The 26,109-nt window shown below is 39.6% G+C and overlaps 1 protein-coding gene across 5 annotated transcripts in view; it reads right to left on the bottom strand.

Moving 5' to 3' along the window:
- The window catches only part of MET (MET proto-oncogene, receptor tyrosine kinase), a 123,517-nt gene that overhangs the window by 37,674 nt on the left and 59,734 nt on the right, over positions 1-26,109 (bottom strand). For 3 of the 5 annotated variants that reach the window (XM_003261229.3, XM_030826137.1, XM_030826138.1), the window contains 7 exons: positions 20,950-21,084; positions 20,009-20,182; positions 5,284-5,444; positions 3,251-3,353; positions 3,015-3,151; positions 2,167-2,328; positions 1,297-1,396 (listed from right to left, as the gene is read on the bottom strand). In XM_003261229.3, coding sequence (XP_003261277.2) covers positions 1,297-1,396; positions 2,167-2,328; positions 3,015-3,151; positions 3,251-3,353; positions 5,284-5,444; positions 20,009-20,182; positions 20,950-21,084 — 972 coding nt within the window. Of the gene's footprint in view, positions 1-1,296; positions 1,451-2,166; positions 2,329-3,014; positions 3,152-3,250; positions 3,354-5,283; positions 5,445-20,008; positions 20,183-20,949; positions 21,085-26,109 lie in introns of all 5 variants that reach the window. The other 2 variants (XM_003261230.3, XM_012512338.2) reach the window with 1 other exon arrangement.

The raw sequence follows: 26,109 nt of genomic DNA, 5'->3' as shown, positions 1-26,109 counted from the left end.
AAATCTAATAATACTCTTTAGAGGTGATGCAATGTGGCTGATTGAGAAGGCCAAGAAAAATCTTATTTGAAATGACCTTATTATTTGGTGATTTGGCTTGACATTTTTAGCCCCAAATTGGTTTTTGTAATTAAAGAACATTGTGGCTTTAGTCTTCAAGAAATATTGGATGGGGACTCTAAAAGGAAGTGCTGTAATTCAATCTATCACCTGACCAATCAAGACCTTGCTTGAGCAAGAGCACTTAGAACTTTCATTCTGAGTTGAGTGCTCAAGTCCTACTAGATTATGGTATTTTATATTAGAGAAAAACATCAACAAAATGTATGGAATCTTTGGAAATAACTCCAACCTTTCTAAGGTCTAAACTAAAACCACCACTTTAATGTGACCTATATCAAATAAGGATAGGTGGAGAAACAGCAAATAACATTCACAGTTTAGGACATAACATAAATATTCTAATGCTCTTTCTTGTTACTTTATAATGTGCTAACAAAGGGACAAGAAGAATGGTAAGAAGAACAGGGAGCTGTAAGAAAGCATATGTCTGCTGCTTAGAAAGGCAAGAATACTGCTGCAAGATCAGCAACTTTTTCCAAGGATTTTATTAGAGCAAAAGGGTCCATGTTCTATGATGCATTAAAAAGGGACTAGGGAAATGCTGTGATTTCCATTTGTACTGACTGTCTGTAAAAACACTGCCTCAGGCCAGGCGCAGTAGCACCTGTAATCCCAGCACTTTGGGAGGCCGAGGTGGGCAGATCATTTGAGGTCAGGAGTTCGAGACCAGCCTGGCCAACATGGTGAAACCTCATCTCTACCAAAAAATACAAAAATTAGCCAGGCATGATGGCTCGTGCCTGTAGTCCCAGCTACTCGGGAGGCTGAGGTGGAGAATCGCTTGAACCTGGGAGGGGGAAATTGCAGTGAGCCGAGATCGTGCCCTTGCACTCCAGCCTGGATGACAGGGTGAGATACTGTCTCAAAAAAACCCTCAAAACCAACCAACCAACCAACAAACATAAAAAAATCACTGTCTCAAATTGGTAATCTTCATTCTTGTCTAAACATTATATATGCATGTGTGTATGTGTATGTATTTTTTCCACATGGTTAGCCCAAGACTCTAGATAATTTCAGTTGTTAAATAAAAAATACTACTTGGCTACATTGCAAGGAAATTAACTAGCAAACCTAAAAGGTGAAACTGAGATGTCCCAAGTACCATGAAAGCCACGTGGTTAGAGGCAGAGATGCAGAGCTCTGAGTAGAACCATTGCTCAAAGCACTTACCACTGTAAAGTTCCTTCCTGCTTCGTGCACATTTATGACCATCCTCGGGACACTAACTGAATTCAGGTTTTTCCCAACACCTGTTATTGTGCTCCCACCACTGGCAAAGCAAAATAGAAAACTGACAATGTTGAGAGGTTCTTTCCACCAAGTACTGTAAGAGAGGGATTCAATTTAATCACCTGCACTGATTACAGGTTAGAGGCACAGTCAACATCAAATGGAAGTTCATGGGTAACTGTTCTTTGGAAACAACTTATTTAACTTGAAAATATTTTTAAAATTCATATTTCATAACTTAAGAAATGCGTTTGTATTTTATTCACCGAATTACACAAAATAAATATTTCACCTCTGAAAAAAATACAAAGAAAACCGAACTTAACTATTGTTGCTAGACTGATAGAATTAATGGAAACAGGGCAGATTGAACTGGGTCCAATGAGATACCAATTCAAAGAGAGTCTGGCATAAAGAAAAGCTGTGTGTAAAGCAGGCAAGACAAAAAATACTCTAGAGAATGGAAGAAAAAAGGTGATTCCACTTCTGGGCACTAAGGTTAGTATAGAATTGATATGTACATAATGTAAGTGCATGTATACTACAATGCCACATTAAACTATTTTGCTATAATCTGTTTAAATATAACAGAACAGGATAAAATACTTCTTGGAATGAACCAGCATTGATAAGTTAAACTGTACTCAGAACCTGAATGTAGTTTTCTCTCCTGAATTGGAAAGGAAGCCTTCAAAAGCAACATAACAGCATCAAAGCCAGAGATAAAACTGCAATTCCTCTTGACTATTCTACAGCAAAATCATCCTTGTATTCATTGTTTTCTTATACCTATCAGAAGCTTCTACTTACCTAATAAAAGATTTGGTTGGATGAATTTCATAGACAATGGGATCTTCCCGGTAACTGAAGATGTTTGTCTCTCGGTTGGCTAAGTCAATTTTCAATTTAACAGCAAACTCAGTTGAAATGGTTTGGGCTGGGGTATAACATTCAAGAATACTGTTTGACACACTGAACAAAAAAAATTAAGAAAATGAATCTTAGCTATTAGAGATACACGTATTTTAGAATTATATCCATGAATCAAAAGGATATAACTCAATGGCTCCTAAGTGGGAATTTCCTGAGTGGAAGCATTTTCTAGAGTAGGCTGTTTAATCTGACTGGATCTCAGACTTAGCTTTGTTGTAGACAAGCTATCCTTGACTGGAAAACATTTGAGATATAAAAAAAAAAAACCTTTAAAGTACTTTTGGTACTCGATTAAACCGAGCTCTTCCAACTCTAAGAAGCAGAAACATAACTGTCTTCCAAACCCAATTTTCCCCATTTCTTCCTTCCCCAGAGTGACTTAGTCTAATTACAAATCTTGATGAAAATGTTTATTTTAAATTATTATCAATGACCAGACTCTCACAGCTCATAGTATAGCTAAGATCCTAAGCTATAACAATAAAGAGGGTAGATGGGAAGACAAAAGTGAAAAGTAGGATTGCTAAAAAACAAGAGAAAGGAAGAAAAATCAGCAAAAGGAGTAGATGAATTTTGGAAGGAGGAAGTTTTGTCAGCAGGAGTGTAAACAAATAAACATCTTGATTTTTTTTCTCCACACACACATACAAAACAATCTACTTAATTTTTAAGGTACAGATATTAATTCAAATTGATAGATGCAAGAAAAAATAAATTTACAACACCTTTTTAAAGTACATGTTTTTCCACCAATTGAAATGTGTCTAGAATTCCCACTGTTTAGGTAATTTCCAGTTAAAGTAAGTAAAGTGCCACCAGCCATAGGACCGTATTTTGGCGAAATACTTGTTATTACAGGATCCTGGAGGGGAGATAAAAACAAAACAAAGTAACTTGTTCATCTTACAATTCTAAATAGATTAAGTAAAAATCAAACATGATAGGATAGAATCTTCCTTACCACATAGGAGAATGTACTGTATTGTGTTGTCCCATGGCCATTTGAAATAGTTATGGACATATTGAAATGCTTATTCATGGCAGGACCAACTGTGCATTTCAATCTGGAAGAAAATCCTGAAGTTTAATACATGACAAATCCAAGGCATTTTCTGGTTAGGTTGTTTTATAGGAAGTGACATTAACTCTAAATGGTGAGCTGACTGCTTTGAATAGCAAGCAGAGTTTCAAGATAAGCATTAAGGCCAAACATTATATAATTCTATTTCTATACTATGATAAACTTAATTTTTATTTTTATTTAAAAAGAGACAGGATCTTGCTCTGTCACCCAGGCTGGAGGGCAGTGGCATAGTCATAGCTCACTGCAGCCTTGAACTCCTGGGCTCAAGGGATCCTCTGGACTCAGGAGTTGGAACTAGAGGTGCGTGCCACGGCATCTGGTTAATTAAAAAAAATTTTTTTTTTTTTGGTAGAGATGGAGTCTCACTATGTTGCCCAGGCTGGTCTTGAATTCCTGGGCTCAGGTGATCCTCCTGCCTTGGTCTGCCAAAGTGCTGGGATCACAGGCGTGAGCCACTGCACCCTGCCTATACTAAACTTTATATTAACGGTACTATAGTACTTATACAGACAAACAGGAAATATCAGACCTTATCCATGCAGACCTCACCAATTGAATGGTGCATAATAATCTAAGTTTGGATAATATTAATATTTGGGGATAATGTTTGGTCTACTTCAGATAGTATCTCAGTTGCATATGAAACAACGGGCTAACTACAAATAGGCCAATCTCTTCATTGAAGTATGTCAACAGGTATATTTCTGTGGTTATACTTGTACAAGCTTATTTAAATTACTTAAATGATAATGAAATTGTGATGGCGTTCCATAGAATTATTTCTGAATGAATAATCGTATAGTTCTGAAAAAATTTAAATAAAATTTGATTTATTAAATAACTTTTTAAAGAAGAGAATGAATTATGCTTTACTTTTACAGGTCCTGATTTATATGCAGTGATTAAGAGTTTTGGAGACTTTACAAGGGAGATTTCTAGAAAAAATTTGTTTTGCCATTCAGCTAACAAATATTACCTTCATTAGTGTTTTGGTCTCAGTAAAATGGATAGATTTGGACCTTTGTGTAACCCTGAAACGAATTCTATTAGATATAAAATAACCACCTGATGGAATGGGTTCAACCATAAAGATTCAACCATAAAACTTTAAATGTTTGGGTGTTGTTATTATGTGATAATGAATAATTTCTGGATTCTCTGATGATTACGGAATTCAAAGCTTGTAGAAGAGTACATGTAGAATACAGTAGAACTAGCACGGGTCTTGGATCAGAAGCTGATCAGAGCTGAGCTGAAGGCTTGTTCAGCTCTTACTCTCTGGATTACCTTTGTGAAGCCACACTTTACCTCTCTGAACTTCGGGTACCTCCTTTGTATTATAGGAATGATACTGCTCCCTCCCAGGACCGTGGGGATGGTTCAGTGAGATACAGCCCATATATTGCAGTGCCAGTAAATATAAGCTGAATATAAATTTTAACTCATCTAAAAAAGTCTCAAACATGTGACTCAGCTGCCTCGCTACATTTCTGAGGTTTAGAAAGTGAATTTAAAAGAGAGGATCCATGCTGAGCTGTTTACTGATTTCTGTAGAAAAAGCCTTTGGAGACTCTACATTTGAAGACTCCAAGGATGAAGTGATCCTAACTAGTGCTACTCTTGCAAATCTACTCAGACAACACCTGAAGACTTGTCGCATAAATGGTTGAGATACTCCCATATCTGGCCTCTTCCCTTCACCTAGGCCATGTCACCTTTCTCTCTCTTCAAATCCAATGAGTAAATGGGATTGCAAGAACAAAACAGAACAGACCCACAAGGCATGTGACAGGCCAAGACCCTTTTTAATTCAAGAGATGAGCTTCTTGAGCAATTTTAAAACAAATATTCATTCAAAAACAAAACCTATTTTCCAAGCACACCCCAGCAAAGCATTTTAAGTTCCTTACGTATTCATCGTGCTCTCACTTAAAGTCAAGGTGCAGCTCTCGTTTCCAAGGAGAACTCTAGTTTTCTTTAAATCAAATTTATTATTCCTCCGAAATCCAAAGTCCCAGCCACATATGGTCAGCCTTGTCCCTCCTTCAAGGGGTGCACTATTTGGGAAAACCTACAAGGACAACATAGAACTTAAAAAAAAATCCAATATATTATATTTTTTCACATATATGGAAAATGAACAAACAAAATGTGTATCCTTAGTCTGAAATTCTTTCATTTTCCCACAGTTTAGTAAAAATTTAATTTTCACTAAAGGAAAAAGGGTCACAAATTTCAGAGCATCTGGAACAAACATTAAAACTACATGACATGCTAATGTAACAAATTGTTTTCAGGAGATCCAGAGATGGGACAAAGAGCAGATGCAGCTTGGTAGGAATAAAGGGGCTTTTCGAGTCCTTCCGTTTTGTCTGTCTGTCTTTCCTTCCTTCCTTCCTTCCTTCCTTTCCTTCCTTCCTTCCTCCTTCCCTCCCTTCCTTCCTTTCTTTTCTTTCTCTCTCTCTCTTTCTTTCTTTCTTTCTTTCTTTCTTTCTTTCTTTCTTTTTCTTTCTTTCTTTCTTTCTTCTTTCTTTCTTTCTTCTTTCTTTCTTTCTTCTTTCTTTCTTTCCTTCTTTCCTCTCTCTCTCTTTCTTTCTTTCTTTTTCTTTCTCTCCCTTCCTTCCTTCCTTCTTTCATTTCTTTTCTTTTTCAGATACAGTCTGGCTCTGTTGTTCAGGCTGGAGTGCAGTGGCATGATCATGGCTCACTGCAGCCTCAACCTCTTGAGCTCAAGCAATCCTCCCACATTAGCCTCCTGAGTAGCTGGGATCACAGGCGTGGGCCACCACGCTTGGCTATTTTTTTTTTTCTAGAGACAGGGTCTCACTACGTTGCCCAGCTGGTCTCAACCTCCTGGGCTCAAGTGATCCTCCTGCCTTGGCCTCCCAAAGTGCTAGGATTACAAGCACGAGCCATTGGACCCGGCCCTTTTTGGGCCATTCTGAAGTGAATTTATCTTCTAGGGCTCTTTAGGGCTGGAGTAGAAACACGTTGGGCCCAGACTTTTACTTGCTCATAACTCTGATTGTAACTCCTCATCAGCCTTCAGACTGAGCTCTGATCAAACTCCTTCGTGTGCCCTATAAGCCAAGGTCCAGCCATTATATGCCTTGCTCTGTGCACTGGCTGCGTGCACTACATTTTGGTTGCTATGGTATTCCCCACCCAGAGACAAAAGTTGCATGGTAAAAATACTTCATTTGGTATCCAGTGTTTGCCCAGTTGCATTCAGCAGCTAGCATAATATGAAACTTGTAGATGGTTTTTGAACACATATCTGTCAATCATTCATTCATTCATTCATTCATTATTTACTTATTTATTTTTAGAGATGGGGGTCTCACTCTTGCCCAGTCTGCAGTGCAGTGGCATAGTTCTAGCTCATTGCAGCCTCCAACTCCTGGGCTCAAGCAATCCTCCCGCCTCAGCCTCTCTAGTAGGCAGGAGTACAGGTGTGTGCCACCTCACCCAGCTAATTTTTAAATTTTCTGTAGAGACGGGGTCTTGTTATGCTGCCCAGGTTTCATTAATTATTTCTTAATAAAGCACCTCCTATGCACCAGGCACTAACAAATGAAAAGTGACTCTACTTCTTAATACCTATTAGTTCACATTTTTTAATGATTGAAGATTTTTCCTTGTTCTTTAAACATGGTCACTATTTGATGTATACCAGGCTGGTTAGTTGACACACTCAGCCTTTAAAAAAAAAAAAAAAAAAAAATTAGCCGGGCGTGGTGGCGGGCGCCTGTAGTCCCAGCTACTCGGAGAGGCTGAGGCAGGAGAATGGCGTGAACCCGGGAGGCGGAGCTTGCAGTGAGCCGAGACTGCGCCACTCACTGCACTCCAGCCTGGGCGACAGAGCGAGACTCCGTCTCAAAAAAAAAAAAATAAAAAAATTATGTAATATTGAATACATATGTTATGTTGTTTCTTTTAGAAATAGATAAAAACAGAACCAGAGAGGGCCCCAAATCAGCATTGTAACAATTTTTCCTAATTATCTTCATTGGCATTGTTTTAAATCTCATTTTTAGGATTAGATTTTTCCCCCTGATGGTTGATGTTAAGCAAATAACAGGCTCATTTTATTATTGCAGACTCATTTTTGGTGTGTTATCAATGGATTTATTGATAAAACTTGGTCAGTCATGATTTAAGACAGCATTAGGCACCTATAAAGTGTGTAAGATAATTGCTCTCAGGCTAAAACTATTAAAACAAAACACATTTCCAAGTTAAAAATAAGCTTCTTCTCAGCAGCTTTGTGACAATTGAGAAAGGAAATGCTCTTTTGGGGGTGGGGACATATTGTAAATTGTGCTGTAAAGTACAATGGTGGGAAAACTAAGATAGAGGCAACTCAAGAACCAGTAAAGGTATTTGCTAAAGCTCAGTTTGTGAACATCTAAAAGTGATTCTTTTACAATTAAGAAGGGCTTTTAGCCAAATTCAAACTTGTAAACATTTCCATCCTTCCTAAGTAAATAATTGCAAACCAAAGTCTTAACTTACCCTTGTTATCGAACCCCTTTAAAGTTTTAGCTTAAAGCTTTTATGATAGCCATTTTACCCATAAAAATCCATTACACTGTTGTGCCTTTCCTGAAAATTTACCTCATCCATGTCTAGCCAAATGAGAACTACTAGAAAAATAAACCTGTTTATTATTATTATGGTAGAAATCCAGTAGGAGAAAACAAGACATCCAACCCTCCCAGGACTCTTTTCAGCCTGAGGCAGTCACACAGCTGCTGTGGGCTCTTCTAATGAGGAGGCTTCCCCACTGAAAACGCTGCCCCAGGCTGATGTTGGCCGGATCCCACTGCCTACATCCCGTCTTTCTGTGTAAAAACTGAAGTCTGTCACTCTACGCACATCATCACCATCACTTTCTATAAAAGGCAAAGGGATTGGGTGATGATTTGAGAAAAGATGCAGAGAGCTGCGCAACTGGGGCACTGGCAATAGGAAGAGATATTATAAGCCCTCTGCTAGCCCCTCAGGATCCAAAAGGCTGGCTCTGCTTAGCTTTTCTCTCTGGGCTGGGCATTTTTCCCCTTAGCTTATGGAGTAACCTTTACCCTTCTAGGGAAAAAGGAAGGAAGCAGTTGTGAACTACACACCCTTGGATAGACCCAACAATGGCTGGCAAACTCTGAGTTATCCTGAAGGGCAGAGAAACTCTGTGGGCAGGAAATGAGCGTCCTGCATAAAGCCACAGAGGCTGGGTCTCCTACCTGTCTGGATAGGGGAGATATAGCCACAAAAGTAGCCCTTGTCTTTTCACAAGTGCAAGATCACATCACTGATGGGCCCATTCCAACAGTATTTTAAATGATCATGTTTTCAAAACCCATTAGGATAAAACATGAGAAAACTAAAAAACAAAAACAAAACAGAACAAAAAAACTCCAAAAGGGGTCTCCTTTCCTCTTTAGTAGAGAACACAAATATATTTACTGGTGGCAGTATACTGCCTGTCTACCCTCCTACCCCCGTATAATACTGTTTCTCTGAGTATTCTGATCAATGAATAGTTCTGTTGTCTCACTGGGGTTGAATTTTCTTTCTTTCTTTTGTTTTTTTTTATTGAGACGGAGTCTTGTTCTGTTGCCCAGGCTGGAGTGCAATGGAGCAATCTTGGCTCACTGCAATCTCCGCCTCCCAGGTTCACGCCATTCTCCTGCCTCAGCCTCTCCGAGTACCTGGGACTACAGGCGCCTGCCACCATGCCTGGCTAATTTTTCCTATTTTTAGTGGAGACAGGGTTTCACCATATTAGCCAGGATGGTCTTGATCTCCTGACCTCGTGATCTGCCCGCCTCGGCCTCCCAAAGTGCTGGGATTACAGGCATGAGCCACCGTGCCCGGCCTGAATTTTCAACCCTACAAGATATGATAACTTCATCCTAATACATTCAGAATATATTAAAAAGTGCTCTCCCTTTTCTGAAGCATTTCTCATTGCTCTTTAAGTATGAGATCAGATACCATGTTTGAAGCAAAATAATGGGCTTTCAATCCTGAAATCTCTCATATCTAGAACTGTAAAGAATTTTAGCCACTGAACATTATGTACATTGAAAAGCAGGTTAACTTGCATGTATTAGAAAGTGAAACTCTATACATTAGCTGGATTTTGTGCCTGCAAAGTTTAAGACACATAAGATTATCTGTCATCTACATTAGGTATTTCTCCTAATGCTATCCCTCCCCTAGACCCCCGCCACCCAACAGGCCCCTCTGTGTGATGTTCCCCTCCTTGTGTCCATGTGTTCTCATGGTTCAACTCCCACTTATGAGTGAGAACATGCAGTGTCTGGTTTTCTGTTCCTGTGTTAGCTTGCGGGGAATTATGGTTTTCAGCTTCATCTATGTCCCTGCAAAGGACATGAACTCATCCTTTTTTATGGCTGCATAGCATTCCATGGCATATATGTGCCACATTTTCTTTATCCAGTCTATCACTGATGGGCATTTGGGTTGGTTCCAAGTCTTTGCTATTGTGAGTAGTGCTGCAGTAAACATACATGTGCATGTATCTTTATATTAGAATGACTTATAATCCTTTGGGTATATACCCAGTAACAGGATTGCTGGGTCAAATGGTATTTCTGGTTCTAGATCCTTGAGGAATTGCCATACTGTCTTCCACAATGGTTGAACTAATTTACACTCCCACCAACAGTGTAAAAGCAATCCCTATTTCTCCACATCCTCTCCAGCATCTGTTGTTTCCTGACTTTTTAATGATCACCATTCTAATTGGTGTGAGATGGGATCTCACCGTGGTTTTGATTTGCATTTTTCTAATAACCAGTGATGATGAGCTTTTTTTCACATGTTTGTTGGCCACCTAAATGTCTTCTTTTGAGAAGTGTCTGTTTATATCCTTGGCCCACTTTTTGATGTTTTTTTTTTCTTGTGAATTTGTTTAAGTTCCTTGTAGATTCTGGATATTAGCCCTTAGTCAGATGAATAGATTGCAACAATTTAATCCTGTTCTGTAGGTTGCCTGTTCACTCTGATGATAGTTTCTTTTGCTGTGAAGAAGCTCTTTAATTAGATCCCATTTGTCAATTTAGACTTTTGTTGCCATTGCTTTTGGTGTTTTAGTCATGAAGTCTTTGCCCATGCGTATGTCCTGAATGGTATTGCCTAGGTTTTCTTCCACGGTTTTTATGGTTTTTAGCTCTTATGTTTAAGTCTTTAATCTATCTTGAGTTAATTTTTGTATAAGGTGTAAGGAAGGGGTCCAGTTTCAGTTTTCTGCATATGGCTAGCCAGTTTTCCCAACATCATTTATTAAATAGGGAATCCTTTCCCCATTGCTTGTTTTTGTCAGGTTTGTAAAAGACCAGATGGTTGCAAATGTGTGGTGTTATTTCTGAGGCCTCTGTTCTGTTCCATTGGTCTATATCTCTGTTTTGGTACCAGTATCATGCTGTTTTGGTTACTGCAACCTTGTAGTATAGTTTGAAGTCAGGTAGTGTGATGCCACCAGCTTTGTTCTTTTTGCTTAGGATTGTCTTGGCTATGTGGGCTCTTTTTTGGTTCCATATGAAATTTAAAGTAGTTTTTTCTAATTCTGTGAAGAAAATCAATGGTAGCTTTATGGGGATAGCATGGAATGTATAAATTACTTTGGGCAATATGGCCATTTTCACAATATTGAGTCTTCCTACCCATGAGCATGGAATGTTTTTCCATTTGCTTGTGGTTTATAGTTCTTGAAGAGGTCCTTTACATCCCTTGTAAGTTGTATTCCTAGGTATTTTATTCTCTTTGTAGCAATTGTGAGTGGGAGTTCACTCATGATTTGGCTGTTTGTCTATTATTGGTGTATAGGAATGCTTGTGATTTTTGCACATTGATTTTGTTTCCTGAGAATTTGCCGAAGTTGCTTATCAGCTTAAGGAGATTTTGGGCTGAGACGATGGGGTTTTCTAAATATACAATCATGTCATCTGCAAACAGAGACAATTTGACTTCCTCTCCTCCTATCTGAATATGCTTTATTTGTTTCCCCTGCCTGATTGCCTTGGCCAGAACTTCCAATGTTATGTTGAATAGGAGTGGTGAGAGAGGGCATCCTTGGCTTGTGCCGGTTTTCAAAGGGAATGTTTCCAGCTTTTGCCCATTCAATATGATATTGGCTGTGGGTTTATCATAAATAGCTCTTATTATTTTGAGATATGTTCCATTGATACCCAGTTTATTGAGAGTTTTTAGCACGAAGGGGTGTTGAATTTTATCAAAGGCCTTTTCTGCGTCCATTGCAATAATCATGTGGTTTTTGTCATTGGTTCTGTTTATGTGATGGATTATGTTTATTGATTTGCATATGTTGAACCAGCCTTGCATTCCAGGGATGAAGCCAACTTGATTGTGGTGGATAAGCTTTTTGATGTGCTGCTGGATTTTGTTTGCCAGTATTTTATTGAGGATGTTCGCATTGATGTTCATCAGGGATATTGGCCTGAAATTTTCTTTTTTTGTGTTGTGTCTATGTCTGGTTTTGGTATCAGGATGATGCTGGCCTCATAAAATTAGGGAGGAGTCCCTTTTTTTTTCTATTGTTTGGAATAGTTTCAGAAGGAATGGTACCAGCTCCTCTTTGTACCTCTGGTAGAATTCGGCTGTGAATCTGTCTGGTCCTGGGCTTTTTTTGGTTGGTAGGCTGTTAATTACTGCCTCAATTGCAGTACTTGTTATTGGTCTATTCAGGGATTTGACTTCTTCCTAGTTTAGTCTTGGGAGGCTGTATGTGTCCAGGAATTTATCCATTTCTTCTAGATTTTCTAGTTATTTGCATGGAGATGTTTATAGTATTCTCTGATGGTAGTTTGTATTTCTGTGGGATCAGTGGTGATATCCCCTTTATCATTTTATACTGTGTCTATTTGATTCTTCTCTCTTTTCTTCTTGATGATTCTGGCTAGTGGTCTGTCAATTTTGCTGATCTTTTCAAAAAACCAGCTCCTGAGGTTTTTTGTGTCTCTATGTCCTTCAGTTCTGCTCTGATCTTAGTTATTTCTTGTCTTCTGTTAGCCTTTGAATTTGTTTGCTCTTGCTTCTCTAGTTCTTTTAATTGTGATGTTAGGGGTTGATTTTAGATCTTTCCCACTTTCTCCTGTGGGCATTTAGTGCTACAAATTTCCCTCTAAACACTGCTTTAGCTGTGTCCCAGAGATTCTGATATGTTGTGTCTTTGTCTTTGTTCTTATTGGTTTCAAAGAACTTATTTATTTCTGCCTTAATTTCGTTATTTAACTTGAAAAATAACAAATGTACCAGTTATTTACCCAGTAGTCATTCAGGAGCTGGTTGTTCAGTTTACAGGTAGCTGTGTGGTTTTGAGCGAGTTTCTTTTTTTCTTTTTCTTTTTTTTTTTGTTGTTGTTTTTGTTTTTGACATGGAGTCTCGCTCTGTTGCCCAGGCTGGAGTGCAGTGGCACAATTGTGGCTCACTACAAGCTCCGCCTCCTGGGTTCATGCCATTCTCTTGCCTCAGCCTCCCGAGTAGCTGGGACTACAGGCACCTGCCACCACACCCAGCTAATTTTTAGTATTTTTCGTGGAGGTGGGGTTTCACCATGTTAGTCAGGATGGTCTCAATCTCCTGACCTTGTGATCCACCTGCCTCAGCCTCCCAAAGTGCTGGGATTACAGGCGTGAGCCACTGCACCCGGCCTTGAGTGAGTTTCTTAAACTTGAGTTCTAATTTGATTGTAATGTGGTCTGAGAGACTGTTTGTTTGCATTTGCTGAGGAGTGTTTTACTTCCAATTATGTGGTCAATTTTAGAATAAGTGCTATGTGGTGCTGAGAAGAATGTATATTCTATTGATTTGGAATGGAGAGTTCTGTAGATGTCTATTAGGTCTGCTTGGTCCAGAGCTGAGTTCAAGTCCTGGATATCCTTGTTAACTTTCTGTCTCGTTGATCTGTCTAATGTTGACAGTGGGGTGTTAAAGTCTCCCATTATTGTTGTGTGGGAGTCTAAGTCTCTTTGTAGGTCTCTAAGGACTTGCTTTACGAATCTGGGTGCTCTTGTATTGGATGCATATACATTTAGGAGAGTTAGCTCTTCTGGTTGTGTTGATCCTTTTACCATCATGTAATGCCCTTCTTTGTCTTTTTTGATCTTTGTTGGTTTGAAGTCTGTTTTATCAGAGACTAGGATTGCAACCCCTGCTTTTTTTGCTTTCCATTTGCTTGGTAAATCTTCCTCCATCCCTTTATTTTGAGTGTATGTGTGTCTTTGCATGTGAGATGGGTCTCCTGAATACAGCACACCAATGGGTCTTGACTCTTTATCCAATTTGCCAGTCTGTGTCTTTTAATTGGGGCATTTAGCCTATTTACATTTAAGGCTAATAGTGCTATGTGTGAATTTGATCCTAGCTGGTTATTTTGCCCATTGGTTGATGTAGTTTCTTCATAGTGTCGATGGTCTTTACAATTTGGTATGTTTCTGCAGCAGGTGGTACCAGTTTTTTCTTTCTATATTTAGAGCTTCCTTCAGGAGCTCTTGTAAGGCAGGCCTGATGGTGACAAAATCTCTCAGAATTTACTTGTCTGTAAAGGATTTTATTTCTCCTTCACTTATGAAGCTTAGTTTGGCTGGATATGAAATGCTGGGTAGGAAATTATTTTCTTTAAGAATGTTGAATATTGGCCCCCACTCTCTTCTGGCTTGTAGGGTTTCTTTTTTTTATATATACTTTTTATTATACTTTAAGTTCTAGGGTACATGTGCACAACGTGCAGGTTTGTTACATATGTATATATGTGCCATGCTGGTGTGCTGCACCCATTAACTCGTCATTTACATTAGGTATATCTCCTAATGCTAACTCTCCCCCCTCCCCCCACCCCACAACAGGCCCTGGTGTGTGATATTCCCCTTCCTGTGTCCAAGTGTTCTCATTGTTCAATTCCCACCTATGAGTGAGAACATGTGGTGCTTGGTTTTTTGTCCTTGCGATAGTTTGCTGAGAATGATGGTTTCCAGCTTCATCCATGTCCCTACAAAGGACATGAACTCATCCTTTTTTATGGCTGCATAGTATTCCATGGCGTACATGTGCCACATTTTCTTAATCCAGTCTATCATTGTTGGACATTTGGGCTGGTTCCAAGTCTTTGCTATTGTGAATAGTGCCGCAATAAACATACATGTGCATGTGTCTTTATGGCAGCATGATTTATAATCCTTTGGGTATATACCCAGTAATGGGATGGCTGGGTCAAATGGTATGTCTAGTTCTAGATCCCTGAGGAATGGCCACACTGTCTTCCACAATGGTTGAACTAGTTTACAGTCCCACCAACAGTGTAAAAGTGTTCCTATTTCTTCACATCCTCTCCAGCACATATTGTTTCCTGACTTTTTAATGATTGCCTTTCTAACTGGTGTGAGATGGTATCTCATTGTGGTTTTGATTTGCATTTCTCTGATGGCCAGTGATGATGAGCATTTTTTCATGTGTCTGTTGGCTGCATAAATGTCTTCTTTTGAGAAGTGTCTGTTCATATCCTTTGCCCACTTGTTGATGGGGTTGTTAGTTTTTTTCTTGTAAATTTGTTTGAGTTCATTGTAGATTCTGGATATTAGCCCTTTGTCAGATGAGTAGATTGCAAAAATTGTCTCCCATTCTGTAGGTTGCCTGTTCACTCTGATGGTAGTTTCTTTTGCTGTGCAGAAGCTCTTTAGTTTAATTAGATCCCATTTGTCAGTTTTGGCTTCTGTTGCCATTGCTTTTGGTGTTTTAGACATGAAGTCCTTGCCCATGACTATGTCCTTAATGGTATTGCCTAGGTTTTCTTCTAGGATTTTTATGGTTTTAGGTCTAACGTTTACATCTTTAATCCATCTTGAATTAATTTTTGTATAAGGTGTAAGGAAGGGATCCAGTTTCAGTTTTCTACTTATGGCTAGCCAGTTTTTCCAGCACCATTTGTTAAATAGAGGATCCTTTCCCCATTTCTTCTTTTTGTCAGGTTTGTCAAAGATCAGATAGTTGTAGATGTGTGGTATTATTTCTGAGGGCTCTGTTCTGTTCCATTGGTTTATATCTCTGTTTTGGTACCAGTACCATGCTGTTTTGGTTACTGTAGCCTTGTAGTATAGTTTGAAGTCAGGTAGCGTGATGCCTCCAGCTTTGTTCTTTTGGCTTAGGATTGACTTGACAATGCGGGCTCTTTTTTGGTTCCATATGAACTTTAAAGTAGTTTTTTCCAATTCTGTGAAGAAAGTAGTTGGTAGCTTGATGGGGATGGCATTGAATCTATAAATTACTTTGGGCAGAATGGCCATTTTCATGATATTGATTCTTCCTATCCATGAGCATGGAATGTTCTTCCATTTGTTTGTATCCTCTTTTATTTCGTTGAGCAGTGGTTTGTAGTTCTCCTTGAAGAGGTCCTTCACATCCCTTGTAAGTTGGATTCCTAGGTATTTTATTCTCTTTGAAGCAATTGTGAATGGGAGTTCACTCGTGATTTGGCTCTCTGTTTGTCTGTTATTGGTGTATAAGAATGCTTGTGATTTTTGCACATTGAATTTGTATTCTGAGACTTTGCTAAATTTGCTTATCAGCTTAAGGAGATTTTGGGCTGAGACGATGGGGTTTTCTAGATATAAAATCATGTCATCTGCAAACAGAGACAATTTGACATCCTCTTTTCATAACTGAATACCCTTTATTTCTTTCTCCTGCCTGATTGTCCTGGCCAGAAATTCCAACACTATGTTGAATAGGAGTGGTGAGAGAGGGCATCCTTGTCTTGTGTCTGGCTTGTAGGGTTTCTGCAGAAACAGACTGTTAGTCTGATGGGCTTCCTTTTGTGGGTAACCCGACTTTTCTCTCCAGCTGCCCTTAACATTTTTTCCTTCATTGCAACTTTGGTGAATCTGACGATTATGTGTCTTGGGGTTGCTCTTCTTGAGGAGTATTTTCGTGGTGTTCTCTGTATTTCCTGAATTTGAATGTTGGACTGTCTTGCTAGGTTGGGGAAGTTCTCCTGGATAATATTCTGAAGAGTGTTTTCCAACTTGGTTCCATTCTCCCTGTAACTTTCAGGTACAACAATCAAATGTAGGTTTGGTCTTTTCACGTAGTCCCATATTTCTTGGAGGTTTTGTTCATTCCTTTTCATTCTTTTTTCTCTAATCTTGTCTTCACACTTTATTTCATTAAGGTGATATTCATTAAGTTGATCTTCAATCTCTGATATCCTTTCTTCCACTTGATTGATTTGGCTATTGATACTTGTGTATGCTTCATGAAGTTCTCATGCTGTGTTTTTCAGCTCCATCAGGTCATTTATGTTTTTCTCTAAAATGGTTATTCTAGTTAGCAATTCCTCTAAATTTTTTTTCAAGGTTCTTAGCCTCCTTGCATTGGGTTAGAACATGCTCCTTTAGCTTGGAGGAGTTTGTTATTACCCAACTTCTGAAGCCTGCTGCTGTCAATTTGTCAAACTCATTCTCCATCCAATTTTGTTTCCTTGCTGGCAAGGAGTTGTGATCCTTTGGAGGAGAAGAGGTGTTCTGGTTTTTGGAATTTTCAGCCTTTTTGCGCTGGTTTTTCCTCATCTTCATGGATTTATCTACCTTTGGTCTTTGATGTTGGTGACCTTTGAATAGGGTTTTTGTGTGGATGTTCTTTTTGTTTATGTTGATGTTATTCCTTTCTGTTTGTTAGTTTTTCTTCTAACAGTCAGGCCTCACTGCTGCAGGTCTTCTGGAGTTTGCTGGAGGTCCACTCCAGACCCTGTTTGCCAGGGTATCACCAGCAGAGGCTATAGAAAAGCAAACATTGCTGCCTATTCCTTCGTCTGGAAGCTTCATCCTAGAGGGGCACCTACCAGATGCCAGCCGGGGCTCTCCTGTGTGAGGTGTCTGTTGACCCCTGCTGGGAGGTGTCTCCCAGTCAGGAGGCACAGGGGTCAGGGACCCACTTGAGGAGGCAATTTGTCCCTTAGCAGAGCTAGAGCAGTGTGCTGGGAGATTTGCTACTCTCTTCAGAGCCAGCAGGCAGGAATGTTTAAGTCTGCTGAAGCTGTACCCTTTACAGTGCGAGGGGAAAATAGCCCATTCAAGCCTCAGTAATGGTGGACACCCCTCTCTGAACCAAGCTCCAGCATCCCAGGTCAACTTCAGACTGCTGTGCTGGCAGTGAGAATTTCAAGCCAGTGCATCTTAGCTTGCTGGTCTCTGTGGGGGTGGGATCCACTGAGCTAGACCACTTGGCTCCCTGGCTTCAACCCCCTTTCCAGGGGAGCGAATGGTTCTGTCTTGCTGGCATTCCAGGCGCCACTGTGGTATGAAAAAAATCTCCTGCAGCTAGCTCGGTGTCTGCCCAAATGGTCGCCCAATTTTGTGCTTGAAACCCAGGGCCCTGGTGGTGTAGGCAAATGAGGGAATCTCCTGTTCTGTTAGTTGCCAAAACCGTAGGGAAAGTGTAGTATCTGGGCCGGAATGCACTGTTCCTCACAACACAGTCCCTCAAGGATTCCCTTTGCTAGGAGAGGGAGTTCCCCAATCCCTTGCCCTTCCCAGGTGAGGCAACATCCCACCCTGCTTCAGCTCGACCTCCGTGGGCTGCACCCACTGTCTAACCAGTCCCAATGAGATGAGCTGTGTACCTCTGTTGGACATGCAGAAATCACCTGCCTTCTGCATTGATCTTGCTGGGAGCTGCAGACCGGAGCTGTTCTTACTCGGCCATCTTAACAGCCACCTCAAATCTGTCTTATTTTTTGCAGGAAGAATGCTAACTGTCACAGTCTAGTGCAGCATGAAATCTTCCTAACAACTATGAACCTGGAGGGATTTATGGACTCAGCTGCCCTACCTTCCCAACTGCAGCTTAAGCCTCACTGACTTGTGCATGGTAGCACGCAACCTTTGAGAATCATCAACTATAGAATGCTAGAGTTAGGAAGGGTGAGAGAGGAGGGAGATTTAAATATTGCAAGAGATTCTCTGCTTCCAGAAAATTCTGAAATATTTACTTTATTTTTAAGCATTTTAGTATAGCTTTTATGCTTAGTAAAAGGAAGCACATTAGTAAAAATTAAATGTTTCATTTGTGCAGGTTATCAAACCATTTTCTTTACTTAAAATACCAGCTTGGTTATTTCTGAAATGAAATTGTTGTAATTTAATTGCATGGGCACACACACATATATTTTCCATATCTATTTCATGGAATAGCAGAGTTCAGATTCCTAGTGTCTCAAATTTCTGAAGTCCTTTGTTTATAAAAGTATAAAATTGCACATGGTTCCAAAAGTATACTGAACAACAAAAAAGTGCACAAATACTACGGTATAGATTTAAATTGGTTTTGTTACTGTCTTTAGTTTATTCTCTGGTAGATCGAGCTAAGTCTTAATAACTGTGTCACACCTAACAGAAAATAACTTGGTTTAAAACCAAGTCACCCACTACAAATCTTGCTCCAAACCGTAACTAAATGAAAACAGCCATGCACTTGGGGGTGGTTCTTGTTCTGACTTGCACATTTTGTTTACTTGGGCATGAACCAGGTGACCGAGACCTTTAACTTGAATCTTTCATAAGAACTATTTACTAAAGTCCAAGTTTTCTACATGCACACAGAGAAAAATACATACTGGGTTCTCACCAGGGAAGTGTTTTTAAGCAAGATGTTTTGGACTAAGAAATTTTTAAAAATTGCATGGAGATTTTCATAGTGCCGAATACATGCTTAAGCAAATAAGGCAACACAGTTAGCATGGCTGTGATGTTAGAGCTGATGTCCCTTGCCAGAAACTGAGTTCTCTATCAGCAAGAGATGTGCTTGTCTTGTTCTGGACTATATCTCCCCAGGGACTAGAGGGCAGCCTGCTAAATGGCATGTACTCAATAAATATTTTTGGAATGAATTAAAGAGTGGCATGGCTTACAGAAGTATAGATGTTAGTATAGTCATCCGTTGAGCCTTTGCTTTTTTTCTGGGAACACTGAAGGAAGACTCACAGCCACCCATGGGTGTTGACACTCCACTTGCCTCCCACCTCACCCTAGGAAATAATCTTCAGTCTCATCTGTGAACAGACAAGGCCATCATCTATGCATCGGACAGGAAGAAAACTGTCCTGTGTGCCCCAGCATGGCAGGGATCACCAGTTTGCAGGATTCAGCTCAGGGTTCCAGGATATGCCATGAGTAGATCTGTTTCTGTGATGGAGGCTCATGTCTGGGCACTTGGCTGATATAGGAAGTGGCGAGGAATCAGGAAGTGGGTGAGTCAGGAGGGAACAGGCCCCAGTGTGAGAAAATGGGGAGCACTGTTGCTTATTCGCCACCACTCTTTTATTCACACAGCACTAAAGGTGAGCAGCTGCCCAGGGAGAGAACCTAGACAATGTGAAGCAAACACTTCAGGTGCAGGACTTGGGGGATGCCCAAACACCACCCCCTCCCCGCCCAAGGGATAAAGCCAAGAGAGAGATGGTGCTTTAGCTGATGACTCACAGCTAAATGAGTAAATTGATTTTTAAATTTTTTTCATTAGTAGGATTTGTCTCTAAAAAAACCAAAAAGCAAAAAACAAAACAAAACGAAAACATGTATGCCAGCTGTTAGAGATTCCTACCTTGTAGATTGCAGGCAGACAGATCTGTTGAGTCCATGTCCCGCTCGGGCATTCCTCCGATCGCACACATTTGTCGTGGCACCAGCCACACTGAACAAAGGGCGGGGCAGAGAGGCACTGACTGCAGGACTGGAAATGTCTGCAGCCCAAGCCACTCAATGGGATCTTCGTGATCTGTGAAGAGAAGGGGTAGAAAGAGCTTCCAGAGGGGTATCTAGTTTGCTCATTAATTATAAAGTAAGTACACAAAAGGTACATGTAAATATCATTTGATGGAATTTTCTAGACATAGCAACTATGTGTGCAAATCCTGTCATAACAGTGATTAAAATTTTAAAAATCTGATTCCTTCCTTTCCTTTATTGTTAGCAGGTATGTGAAAAAGTAACACTATTGTCCAGTGAGCATAGCATTGCCATGCAATGTTAGAGGTTCTACATAGTAGGGACATTGTGCCCTGTCTGAGATGATTTTAAAATAACAAGAGAGTATAATTTAAGTGGTGGGAAAACACACTTGAACCTCTGGAAAATTCTAAGTAAGGTTGCATATCATTCTGGCATGAAGATGCACTTTCTTCTCTAGGAGAAAAAGGATTATTGGTTGGAGTCGGATTCCAATGTACATTTCCAGGATTTATCTGCCTGCACTAGAGCTCTGTCATTAGGACTGTAATTCTCATTCTGTGTGTTTATTTTTCTTGTTGAGAAATATAGGACAAAAGGAGAAGTTTTGAAAAAGACCTCCCTTAGGTCTAGTCTTTCTTGAATAACAAATTAACTCGATCTCAGAAGATCTCTGGAATACTCACTAAAGAACTTAATAGAGGAGGGGTAAATTTAAGATGAAGAGAGATATTATAAAGGGCCAAGTGACACTGGTTGTAAATATCCATTTGGGAAAAACCACGTCTATGGAAATTCTCTGTGGGAACAGCTTACCTTCTTCCCAGTGACAACCAGTGTGTAGCCATTCTGGTTTAATGGATGCTCCACAATCACTTCTGGAGACACTGGATGGGAGTCCAGGAGAAAATTAACATGAGGGGTTGATGGTCCTGATCGAGAAACCACAACCTAAAAAGCAAAAAAGTTATAACACCCTTATTCCAACAAGCTCAGTTTAAATATAAGTGGAAAATGTAGATGATAATGGCAATAGCAGATTAGCAGGGCTTGTGGGTGTTTGAACTGAAGACCCAACAGTTTCCCTCATTGTAAATCAATATGTCATCTTCTAATCTCTTGCCTTGAAGCCAAATTATCTGAACCCCCAAGACAGACTTTGCCTATGATCTTTTAATGGTTTCAAGGGAAAGAGATCTTTCAATCAATTGGCAGCACATACAGACAAATCCCTGCAATTGTATTGGGAAATGGAGGAACCAAAACTCTCTCCAGAAAGAAGACACCACACATGCTACAATGATTCTGGATTATTTTTTAAATATATCCTCTTAATCCTCCCCGCCAGGCAGTTTCCCTTGACGTAATGGTTAAGAGTAGTGGACGGGGAGTCTGGAATACTGGAGCCAGTTCCAGCTGTGCTACTCTTAAGCCATATTTATAGATCTTTTCAGGTCAAAACAGGCCCCCAGCTACTTTGAAATGATGTGTTGTATTTTTTTATAATCCACTGTCCGACAATATATTATTACTTGGATTATAAAACTCTGCTTCTTGGTCTGGCTTTAAAATAAGGCCTGATGGTTTTAACAATGCCTGGGAAATGAGGTTTGATGATTGATGTCATTTTTGCTTTCAGGTTTTTAAAATTTGGGATGTTTCCCACCTATCTAATTTCCATCTGTCCTGTTCCTAGAACCCAGTAATAATAAAGTTCAGAGCATAATTGACAACAGTTTGAATAAAATCCAAATTATTATCTTATATGAACACTTTGATTTTTAGGAGGGTGCTTGAGTTCTCAGAGAAACTTTCACTCTTAAGTAGGCCACTGGGTTGCATATACATGAAGGTGGAGGAGGCTCAGCACAGCCCTAGACTTGAAATCTACTTTGTGAAATTGTCCAACATCTCTAACAGTCTTTTACATTGCATTGAACACGCATTTACTCGCAATGGGTATGAAATCACAGGACAAACATGGACATCTGTGAGATTACGATTACATAGTCACTCCCTCTACCTCAGCTTTCTCATTCGTATAATGGGAATGAAAATTACAGGAATAATTAACTGCTTTGTACTCTAACAAACACATACAACATATAAATGTTCTGGGGAACAACTGTAAATTTTTTCTTCAGCATAATAAAGGAGCCAAGTATCCTGAAGCAATTTGGGAAGATTCTCAAAATACCTAATTTGTTCTCAGAGAGTGGATTGTTGATAGAGAAACTAATCAAGCTCACATACAGCCGTAAAAGTTAAACATCATGACATTTGTGCTCTAATGTTTGTTCTACCCTAAACACTCAACACTTTCAAAACATCTCCATTAGAAAGGGTGGTTATATTTGCACAGAAGTTAAGTGATGGATCAAGGGTCACTTGGTCAGGATGGGAAAGGTTGGAAACTATTGCTATTTCCTAAAGTTAGGGCCCAGTAGGTATTGGTGACCTTTGCAGGCAAAGTGAACAGAAATTCAATTACCAGTCCCACCTCCCTTCGGGTATTGGTTACAAACAGAATATCAGATGTCAGACTTCCAAAGCTTCTATTTCAAATTCTCCAGATTTTGGTTACCCAATTTTGCAACCTTAACTCCCTTTGGGTGCTCACCATGTCTCATTTTTCCTATACTCCTGCCCAATATCACTTCAAACTGCAAAGGTAAAACAAAAAACAAAACAAAAACACAAAAGCAAAAAAACTCCTTTTCTCACACACAGGTCAAAAGTAACACAGAACACCAGTCTGTCTTAATACCCTGACTTTGTTTTCCGTCTCATTCTATGCTTTGCACTTCACTGAAGATTATTCATCACTATGAACCTTGCAATGGACATCTGCATTTTGTGTCTGTCTCCCTGGTTTCCTCCGTTCTACTTAGACTGGCTACATAACAATCACCTCCTAGAGCCCTTTTTTTCTCCTATCTTCTTGCTCTCTTTAATACCATTTCCCAAATCTATAATAAGCAATCCCTTCTTAATTACTAGGTCATCATCTTTGACTTTATGAAATATCTGAAGCCCATCCAGATAGTCCTTTCCCAGAAAGAATTAACCTTTCTCTTTCTTTTCGGAAGCTCTTTGCACCTCTGGACTTGGATTGATTGATATGTGTATCCTCTGTTAAAGAGCTTTGTCTGAAAAGCACCAAATGTATGGTACTTTCATAACAGGTAACTGAGTCACATATTGTGCTAAGTGCTTTAAATAGAGATTTTATTTACTCTTCACAATACTCCTATAAGGTAGGTACTATTGTTTTCCTTAAAAAAAAACACAACATAGAATTTCGGCTAGAAAGTACAAGAGTCAGATTTCCACAGAGCTTTATCTGAGGCCAGAATCCATGTGCTTGACCTCTTAAACACTCAACTGCTAGGCCCTTGAAGCACCAGAGTAAATACCATTGAAAAAGCTTCAACTCTGAGCTCCCAAGAGCCACTCGTGAGTAAAAGTACTAAAACAAATTTCACAATATATTTGCCTTGCCAGTTACTCCGTGTTTCAGTAATTTTTGCTGCACAAGTTAAGTGTGCCAAAGGAGAAAGTCTCTGCATCTAAATAGTTTCTGATGGCATAGAGAAAATGTTACTAGCACACTTCGCCAAGCTCTACTTTTGATCATGAATTAGCACGAATGTTGCTTGCTATAGAAAATGGGATGAAGATGAGAAGACACAAAGGCACATGGAAAAGTGAGGTGACTTGGAAGTGAGAATGCCATTTGGAATTTTGCGCAGAGGTTGTACCACAGATGCAAATGCCTTTTTAGTTGATCATTAGCTCATTCTCTGCAGGGATACCTACTGCTATAAATGTTTTCCTACCCTTAATTCTTTTCTTTTTCTTATTGCTAGGATTCTAAATAATCGATTAAACACTTTAACTCTCAAAATACCCCTGAAGCAATGCGTGCCAGAAATTAGGAGTTCTTTTTGGTTGTCATGGAGATATTTCTAGGAACAGAACTAAATTTGGCATGTAAATGTAATTTTTATGATAAATAACCTGGTAATCTTAGAAAAATTAGCATAAAATAGAAGACCAACAATTATCTTTGAGTTTCTACTGTTCAACAACTAATCTTTAGCATTTAGGTCACAGAATATTTTTTCTTTAATGGCCTTGAAAATACAGGACTAATACATTTGGGGCAGGGCAGAATCTGAATTTACTGGATGGTTGTGGTTTTGATCTCACATAGCCCCTTGTAGATAGGACATGGGGAAGAAATACATGTACAAATAAAACTGTTGTGGCTAAGCCTCCAAATCTGTAAACCTGAACAAAGTAACTCTGTGTGAGATATCCACAAATATGTAAAGGCCATATCTCCTTACCTCCCATATACAGTTTTATCTTTAATTAAACCGTTTTATTAATATAATTAAATTTTAAGAATGATGAATACAATTTAAGATAAGATGTTTGTATGCAGTTTCTGTATACCTCCCCCATTGTTTTTAAAGTGGACAATTGAACAGTTTTAGATTTTTTTATTTTTTGAGACAGGGTTGTAGAATGCTTTCATTATCTCAAAAAGAAGCCCCACATCCCTTAGCTGTCATTCCCAGTCTCCCCATATTCTCTTAGTCCTTGACTACCACTAATCTACTTTCTATCTCTATAGGTTTTCCTATTCTAGATATTTCATATAAATGGAATCCTATAATATGTGGTCTTTCTGTGCCTGGTATCTTTCACTTAACACAAAGTTTTCTTTTTCTTTCTTTTTTCTTTAATTTATTTTAATTTATTTTTATTTTTTTGAGATGGAGTTTCATTCTGTTGCCCAGGCTGGAGTGCAGTGGTGCAATCTCAGTTCACTGCAACCTCTGCCTCCTGGGTTCAAGTGATTCTCCTGCCTCAGCCTCCCGAGTAGCTAGGATTACATGCATGGGCCACCATGCCCAGCTAATTTTTGTATTTTTAGTAGAGACAGGGTATCCCCATATTAGCCAGCTGGTCTTGAACTCTTGACCTCAAGCGATCTGCCTGCTTTGGCTTTCCAAAGTGCTGGGATTACAGGTGTGAGCCACCATGCCTGGCCTTAATATAATGTTTTCAAGGTTATTCATGCTCCTTTTTATCACCAAAATAATATTTCATTATACGGATATGCCACCTTTTATTTATCTATTCATCACTCAATGGACGTTTGGGTTTTCCACTTTTTGCCTATTGTGAATAATGCTGCTATGTATATTAATAACTTTTTGTATGAACATATATTTTCGCATCTCTTGGGTACCTAGAAATGGAATTGCTGGGTCTTATGACAACTCTATTTAACCCTTTAAGGCAGTGCCAAGCCATTTTCTGTAGTGGCTGCCCCATTCTACATCCCCATCAGCAGGGTATGAAGCCTGCAATTTCTTGACATCCTCACTTATACTTGTTATTTTTTATTTTCTTGATTCTAGCCATTCTACCGGGTGTGAAGTGGTACTTCATTGTAGTTTTGGTTTATAGTTCTCTGCCAAAATGTTTTCTTAAATGAAGTAAGAGGGTTCACAGACTTCCTCCCATTCCTCCTGCCCAAGATAATACTTGGGCATCCCCTGCTTGATATGCCAGTCAGTGTTCTGAAGAACAGTCCTTCATGGTCAGACTAGTCTTCCATGAAACAGGGTCCCGGAGGGGCTGGAGGCAGGGGAGGAGTGGAAGGAACAAAAGTGGCTTCTCCTTAGGAAAAGCAGTCAGAGCAGGAGACGAGGCACTCCCCAGGCACCTGTGCTTGGCAGAGGTGGTGAAGGGTTGGGGGCATAGCCTATAGGTGGGTGCAGAGCAGAGGTATTGGAGGCAGTGCATGGTGGGGCTGGAACAGTGTGTGTGAGAGTGGACCTCTTGAAGGAGAGGGAGAGACCACTGGAAGTTGAAGGTAGAACATGACATGGGGTTTAATCAGAGTTGCTTCAGACTAAGAACATTTCATATCCTTTAATATTCTTGGAGAGATCTGAG

The sequence above is a fragment of the Nomascus leucogenys genome, chromosome 13, assembly GCF_006542625.1.
Source record: "Nomascus leucogenys isolate Asia chromosome 13, Asia_NLE_v1, whole genome shotgun sequence".
NCBI lineage: Eukaryota > Metazoa > Chordata > Mammalia > Primates > Hylobatidae > Nomascus > Nomascus leucogenys.
Note: the sequence above shows the minus strand (reverse complement) of the source record. Positions and strands in the feature narration are given on the sequence as shown.